This window comes from Capsicum annuum, chromosome 5 (assembly GCF_002878395.1).
Source record: "Capsicum annuum cultivar UCD-10X-F1 chromosome 5, UCD10Xv1.1, whole genome shotgun sequence".
NCBI classification, from domain to species: domain Eukaryota; kingdom Viridiplantae; phylum Streptophyta; class Magnoliopsida; order Solanales; family Solanaceae; genus Capsicum; species Capsicum annuum.
The window spans coordinates 32,767,608-32,776,038 of NC_061115.1; the positions used below are offsets into that span (position 1 = coordinate 32,767,608).

Genomic DNA, 8,431 nt, shown 5'->3' on the forward strand with positions numbered 1-8,431 from the left:
CACCTTCATTTTTTTCTTCATCTATGTTTTCATCTTCTCCCAGAGTTATGGCATTGATGGCTACATGTTTTATCTTCTCCTTTTTACTGTACCTGTTTATGTGAAGGCTATTTGAATAGATCATCTATGGAGATTTCATTTCACAAATAGTTTTGCTGAACTGTTCTAACATTGATTCCACACCTTCATTTTCTTCTATTTTGAAATACTCATATTCATTAACTAGAGCACTAATCCTTGCTTCCTTCATTTTGGTAGTACCTTCATAAGTAGCTTCATATTCGTTCCACATTTCTTTGGTTTTTCACAGGTTGATATTTTATCGTATTCTGCCCCACTAACTACACACTAAAGCAAACTTATAGCCCTAGCGATAATTTTGATTACCTCTTGTTGCTCTTTAGTGATTTCAAAGTTTTCAAAATCATCCATATTCATGCTGCTTGATTTCTTCTATTTGTCCTTGAGTCTTGGTATAGGCTTTGGTCCCTTCTTGATAACTATTCTCATAGTTGGCCATTTGATCTTTACTCATATGCGATTAAGCAACACGTTATAATAAGACCTACTCTGATACAATTGAAATTCAAAAGGGGGTGAATTGAAAACTTTTTCTTAAGTCGACCGACCAACTTTGTCAGTCGACTCATCTACAAGTTAGTATACTTGATAAAATAGAATCAAACCAAAAATATAAACGAAAGATAATGAAGAACTCAGAGTTTTATACTGGTTCGGATCACTAGTGTGGTGCCTATTCCAGTTCCCTTGGACTTCAAGGTTTCCTTTAGAGCTTAACTTGAGAGAAAGTTACGATAGAGTTGAACAAGTTTTGGATTTCAATCTAATGTTATCAGATCTTGTGACACGGCCTTGACTGGTATAACTAATGGACTGACTCAATCTTTTTCTTTTTGTAACTATTGTAAACTGACAGAATTACAAAATTTTATGAAGACTATAGTTGAGTCAAAATGATAGTTTCCTGTGAAATTGCGTGCTTCTATCTTCAACGTCTTTAAATAATCTTCATCTTCTTGTTTCTTTGCTCTAAAAGGAAAACCCAGGGAATTTTCTTTTAATCAAGGATTTGTATTAATTTCTTGATTGGGAGCTCACATCATTTGGCACGTTCATATCAGATATGTCCGTACGCGTGATATGATCTTCCTTTCTTGGATGGTGATTCATATCTATATATGTCCATATCAGATATGTCCATGTAGAGTATATGATCTTCTTTCCTTCCTCAGCTCCGTGCGAGATCTGCTTTCCATAATTGTTGCTCCATAATTAGATTATTAGGATCCTTGACTCCCTTAATTTAGGGATCTTCTTAGGTCTTCCCATAATGCTCTTTCAATTATAGCTTTGAGATTGCCCATCTATGGATTCTCTTCCTTGATCGCATCCTAAGTGTATCCTGCATATTTTTTTATCAGTTTGTTATTATTAAAACATGTTATACTATTATAGGAGGCTAACAATTATGATGACAAATCATGCACATTTGTATAGACAAAAAGGAACGAATACCTCTTAAGTTATGACGGAGAGGACTAACTCCATCCCATCTTTGCGACGCCAATGATATATTTCTTCTATACATTGTTAAACAATCTGGTTCTCATGCAATTATAGGTATCCTCACAATGTTTTTACTTCTTCTGGACATAAAATCAATTTTGACAAATCTAGATTTTTTTTTTTTCAAATAACTGCTCCAATCCCCACAGGATAAAGTCTTTGTCATCCATTTCTTTCATAGAGGATGGATGGTTTGGGCATTTAATTTCTCACTCTAAAACATAATGCCCTCATTTGACGTACAAGTTCTTAAATTCTTCAGGAAAAATTTAATGTTAGTCCCAAAAAGTCACGAAAGGCTATTTTCAAGGGATAGTGCAACCTATAGTAATAGTATAGACTATAGTACTTATTTCTGATATAGTTTCTTATTTGTGACTTTCGAATGGGCAACTTTCACTGTATATTTAATTATAGTATACTTATCTTTCATAATTTTGTCTTTTTCTTAAAAAAAATCTCTTGTGAACAGCCAAAAATTTGGTTGCATAGTTTATTTGTATTGCGTCATTTGCAAGAGATGTATTTTAAAACTTTATATTAGTAGCCGATAAGGTTTTCATCATAAAACTAATTATTATTCTTATTAGATTTGGTATAAATTTGTGAAAATGAGTTTTTGACCGTTAAGCTAACCATTGTGGACAACTTTTTCCAAACTTATTGATCTAATCTTTCTCAACTATCCTAATACTCAATATACAAGTTACTCCAACATCAGATACATTACTAAAATCTCGAATACATTGTGTTAGTTTCAATATATTATGTTGTTCGAAAATCTGTAATCTCTAATATATCACTACATTCGAAATATATTATGTTGGTTTCAAGATACAACGCTTTACTCATAATACGTATTATCTCATATATTACTTGAAATAAAGATTTATATAATTAAATAAAAAATATGAGATTTCATGCAGATATATATAATAAGATAATTGGGGTAATTTTTCCATAATAAGTTTAAGAAAATAAATCTTTGACCTTTTAAGTGACCCATGAGTTCCTGTCTTTTCTCGTCTAACGTCCATAGTGGAACCATTGTGGAGGCCTTTTTCTATATGAAGTTACGTGTGCAAGCCACGTTTTCCCAATAAAATGCATGAACTCATTAACTGAATGCAAGATTTGATAAATTTAAATTGGACACGTATATGTTTATGGCCAAACGCCAATCAATATGCTTTCGCCATTTATTAATTGTTCTCTTTGCTCTTTGCATGTTCCTTGAAGAAGTCATAGATTAAAAAAATATAATTTAATAATTTATCCTGAAAATATTTTATTAAACTTTACAAATAGCTCCTTCAAACTTTCATAATGTATTAGTTGTAAGAGAGAAATGAAAAAAGAAATTAACACTATAGTAATTTAGTAAATGAACAAGCATGTTAAAATAGCTACTCCCTCCATTTAAAAAGATAGTCACTTTACTTTTTAGTTGGTTTTAAAAATAATGATATTTTTCTTTGATAATTTTTTAATTTTAATTTTCTACATGATATATTTTAAGTTATAAGATTAAAAAATATTTTAATCAATTTGACATAATTTTAATTTAAAATTACAAAATTTTAAAAAAATATTTTTAAAATTGTAACTCAAATAAAAAAAGATTATTTTTTTAAAACGGAGGAAGTCTCTATATTAAGATTACGGAGGAGTAATATCTTGAGCACTTGACTATAGAAAAATTTGTGGACATATGGACTTTAATCATCTTCTTCTTTCTCCCATTGAAGCCATTACAACAATTATAACCCTTGCCTTCCTCTTCTACTTCCTATGGCCAAAACGATCTTCAAAACTACTACTACCACCAGAAATCTCAGGAGGATGGCCAATAATCGGCCATCTTTTTTACTTCGAGAACGATGGCGATGATCGGCCGTTAGCTCGAAAACTCTCAGACTTGGCTGATAAATATGGATCCGTATTCACTTTGCGATTAGGACTTCCTCGTGTATTAGTAGTCAGCAGTTACGATGCTGTAAAAGACTGTTACTCAACTAACGATGCAGTTTTCGCCAATCGTCCTGCTTGTTTATACGGGGAATATCTTGGCTACAATAACGCCATGCTTTTTCTCGCGAATTACGGGCCATACTGGAAAAACATACGGAAATTAGTTATCCAGGAGGTCCTATCCAACTCTCGTTTGGATAAGCTAAAGCAAGTGCGTCTCAATAAAATTCAAAGCAGTTTCAACAATCTCCATTCTCGAGTGCAAAAAATTGACAAATCCATAATAAACCTAACCGATTGGTTAGAGGAACTGACATTCGGACTGATAGTGAAGATGATAGCGGGAAAAGACGGAGATGAAGAAGTAGAGAGATGCAAGGAAGCGTTTAGGGCATTTCTGACTCTGTCAATGGAGTTTGTAATATGGGATGCCTTTCCAATACCTTTGTTTAAATGGGTGGATTTTCAAGGGCATGTGAAGTCGATGAAGAGAACGTTTAAGGATATTGATTCGATTTCTCAGAGATGGTTAGACGAGCATGTGAAGATGAGAGAAATGTTAAGGGAGGATAATGGAGGTGGAGATGAAAATGATTTTATTGATGTGCTGCTTTCGAAGATGAGCAATGAACATTTACGTGGAGGTCATTCTCGTGATACCATCATCAAAGCAACAGTTTTTGTAAGTTCATTTGTCCTTTCCTCAAAATTTATTCGGCACACGGACATAATTTGTTTTAAGAAAAATGGAGAATTTTTTAAAATTTATGATTTAAAACAAATTTTACATACTAATTAAAACCTAAAATGAGAATTTTAAAATAAAATTATTTCTAAATATAGGATGTTAGATCTGTTTTAGGACAGATGGTAACCGAAAGTGTGACACGAAAATAAACTCAATGTTAGATTTTTTCATCTATTAGTAACAGTTCTACTCCTTTAGAATCTTTCTAGAAATTTGTGATCTGAAACAAATTTTTGATATCTATGGTATGAAACTTTTAAAATAAAATTTATTTCTGAATATACAATGTGACTTTCTTAGTTTTAATTTGTTTTAATACTAAGTTTAAGAATTTAAATAAGTTTTTTGAATCTTGTAATTTTAAATTAAATATATGCATAATGTATTAAAATATTTTTTAATATTTTGGTGTTAAATATTTTAGTATGTAAAAAGTTAGAATCAAAGAGTTTGATCAAAAAAAGAGTATTTTTTTAAAATAGATTAGAAAAGAAAGTAAAACAAACAAATTGAAAGAATTGGTTACTAATACTGTAACGGGAAAAACAATCATATGATCAGTTCTTATCTATAACAGAGCATCAGACATTATTTGTTCGGTTAAATTGGTACACCAAATTGTGAAAAGTCCCACATTGGTAATCGTGATTCGGGCAATTTTCATCTCTTGAAATAGTTTTTGACGTTAGGTTAGATTTAAGATCTATTTCTTTATGTGATAGTAGAACAGGACCTATTCAGTTCTCATTTTCCAATACTGCGCCCGTATGCTTAATTATCCCTGCATTAAATGTACTCAAATCCTGATCCTGGCCATGAGGGCAGTATGAAGAGTCCACATCGGCCCTTTAATGGATAGATGTCTCTTTGAAATCTTACTTAGACAATCATCACCTCTTGAGCCAATTTTGGAGCTAAGTTAGATGCAAGATTCATTTTATTATGAAAATTCTTTTCCCGCTTCTTTTTCTGGCAACTAGTACACACTAGGATTAGCAATAGTCATGGAGTTGTTTTGTCGTTTGTGTTCCTTTTGCTTCTTTCTACCATTTTATAAACTGTTCTTTTAATTTTTCTCCACAGAGTTTGGTCCTAGATGCTGCAGATACAGTTGCTCTTCACATAAATTGGGGAATGGCATTATTGATAAACAATCAACATGTCTTGAAGAAAGCACAAGAAGAAATCGACACAACAATTGGCAAGGATCGATGGATAGAAGAGAGCGATATCAAGAATTTAGTGTACCTTCAAGCTATCATTAAGGAGGTACTACGATTATATCCACCAGGGCCTTTGTTAGTACCACACGAAAACGCGGAGGACTGTGTTGTTAGAGGGTATCACATCCCTAAAGGAACTAGACTATACACGAATGTGCTGAAATTACAACGAGATCCTAAAATATGGTCAAATCCTGTTCAATTCGAGCCAGAAAGATTCTTCAGCACTGATGTTGATTTCCGTGGTCAACATTATGAGTTCATTCCATTTGGCTCTGGAAGACGATCTTGTCCGGGAATGACTTATGCGTTGCAAGTGGAATACCTAACGATAGGTCATTTGATCCAAGGTTTTGATTATAGAACTCCATCGGGCGAGCCTTTGGATATGAAAGAAGGCCCGGGAATGACCATGCGTAAGGTAAATCCTGTAGAAGTGATAATGACGCCCCGCCTCGCATCCGAGCTCTATAAAATTTGATCAAGATATTTCATGTTTGTTGAAATTGCTTAATGATGCATAATCTCAATAATATTGATCATGATGATGATTTACCTCTCCAGTTCATTCAACAGACTACTTTGATTGTATTTATTTTCTAATAAACAACTTTAAGTTGTATGTGTGATCACGTTCACATTGCCGGTCGTAAATTCGAATAAAGGAGGAGGGATTGTCGAGTGTCAATTGAAAACAACTTCTACCCCATAAAGGGTAGGAGTAAAGCCGCATACATCTTTACCCTTTTGAGACCTCATTTGTGGAGTTACATTGAATTTATTATTGTTGTTGTTGGAGGAATATATATAACAAAAAGTGCTTCCTATAGCTGCTCTCATGTTGATTGTTTACCTCTGCTTTGCATGAACATTCATTACTTGATACAATGGTTTTCTCTTTGCTGTGCAGTTTGTATCAGTAAATCCAGAAGCTCCTTAGTTATTCACTCCGTATTGGGTTCAGAAAGTCAACTGTTAGGTGAATAGTAGGTGTTATCAGTTTGTTTGCAAATATATTTTAGTAAAAAAATCCCTAATGTAATGATGTTTTGATTGAAAAGAAATTGAAAACAGTTTTTGACACTTTCAACAATACCGCCTCAAAGTTGATTATAAGGAGTCTATTACTTATTTTAGTTGGACAATTATATATATATATATATATATATATGCATACTCAGTATTGTGTATTTTCTTCTATATATTAGAAAGTGGTGGTTTCGACGCAACCGTTTTGTTATTGTTGAAAAAGATAAAGGGCTATTTGGTCATTGCATATTATATTACATGTGGCTTGCAATTAATAACCCAAAATTGTATTGTACTTCTTTACTAGCCGACATATGCATCCTCTGCTTTCATTTTTTCCTTCTCTTTAATTTGTCGACTTGATCTTCAAAGTTAAATTAAATTTAAATTTGTAAGTGTTTCGAAATTATATATATAAAAAAAACTATAAGTTATCATCTTTCATATTAATCTAAGTTATTTAACTTACAGAACACGATAAAATATAATTATGTAGATATTCTATTGAATTTTGTTTTTACATATGTTTCTTCCATTGGAACTTAATATGATTTTGTACTAAATAAATAGTATTTTTTAAAAATAAACTTGAATTAAAAATATGTAGAATGTATTAAAATATTATTTAATTTTATGATTTTAAACATGTCAAATAAGAGTTGAAATTAAAGAATTGATAAAGGGAAAGAAACATCCCTTTTAAACGGACTAAAAAAGAAAGTAAATTAAACAAATTAAAACGGAGGAAGTAATAAACTCGCATTTTCAATCTTGATATTTGCATTTCACAATTTATGAAATATTCTATTCTACTTACTTATAAAAGGGGAAGGAGCCAGTGAAACTCCACCCGAGCAGGCAGCAGGTCAACATGTCCGCTTTGGCAAAATTTCATTGGTCATTCTTTTGTCAATTTTTTCTTTTTAATCTATGATATATTTTAAAAAAATATATAAAAAGTACTATAATTCATAATAATTAACAACTTAAAATATTTAAAAGACATAAAAGAAATTTAATTGACTCTCAATTATATTAGTGCCACTTAAATTGGGATAGAAGAAAAAGTATTATAAATCATAATAAATAACAACTTAAAATATTTAAAAATTTAATTAACTATTGAAATTTATCAATGTTACATAAGTCTGGACAAGAAGAGTAACATATATTATTCGAAATTTATGTAAACGTATTATAAATTACAATAGTTAACAATTTAAAATATCTAAAAACATACTCCTTCCGTTTCAAAAAGAATAACCTACTTTGACTTGACATAAAGTTTAAGAAAATAAAATTTTTTTTTGAATCTTGTGGCCTTTAATTAAAGTTGTGTCAAATGTACCAAAATGCCCTTTAATCTTGTGGTCCTAAACATGCCATGTTGGAAAGTTGAAAATAAAATATTGTCAAAAAAGAAAAGGGGCAATTCTTTTTTAAACGGACTAAAAGGAAAGTAGGTCATTCTTTTTTAAATAGAGGGAGTATAAAAAATGGAAAAGGGCCAAAAAATATCTAAAACTATATGTAGAAATTGAAAATGGCCCAAAAAACTCTTAAACTATTCGAAATGGAGCAACAACACCCTCGATTAATTTTTTGGCTCAAAATAACCCTCTGTCAAATTTTTGACTCAAAACTATCCTTTTCTCTAACAAAATAACACCAAACATGCCACGTGAATAAAACACGCCACTTGAACAAGCCACGTCAGCTTCTATATGGAAAATCTCTCATTGAATCTAGATGATTCCATCTTATTGCTACATTTGGAAATTTAGTTAGAACATGATTGAATCCAATTACATAGCACGAGAAAAACCCACCCAATTTTGCTGTGAAGGGGGATAATAGGGTTTTGCAGGAGGAT

The 8,431-nt window shown here is 31.5% G+C and overlaps 1 protein-coding gene across 1 annotated transcript; it reads left to right on the plus strand.

The window, feature by feature from the left end:
- Positions 1-3,256: 3,256 nt before the first annotated feature.
- LOC107870564 (demethylepipodophyllotoxin synthase) lies at positions 3,257-6,358 on the plus strand. The gene is made up of 2 exons (XM_016717134.2): positions 3,257-4,240; positions 5,390-6,358. Exons 1-2 carry the CDS (start codon positions 3,299-3,301, stop codon positions 6,008-6,010), a joined length of 1,563 nt encoding a protein of 520 aa, XP_016572620.2. The 5' UTR covers positions 3,257-3,298; the 3' UTR covers positions 6,011-6,358.
- The last annotated feature ends 2,073 nt before the right edge of the window (positions 6,359-8,431 follow it).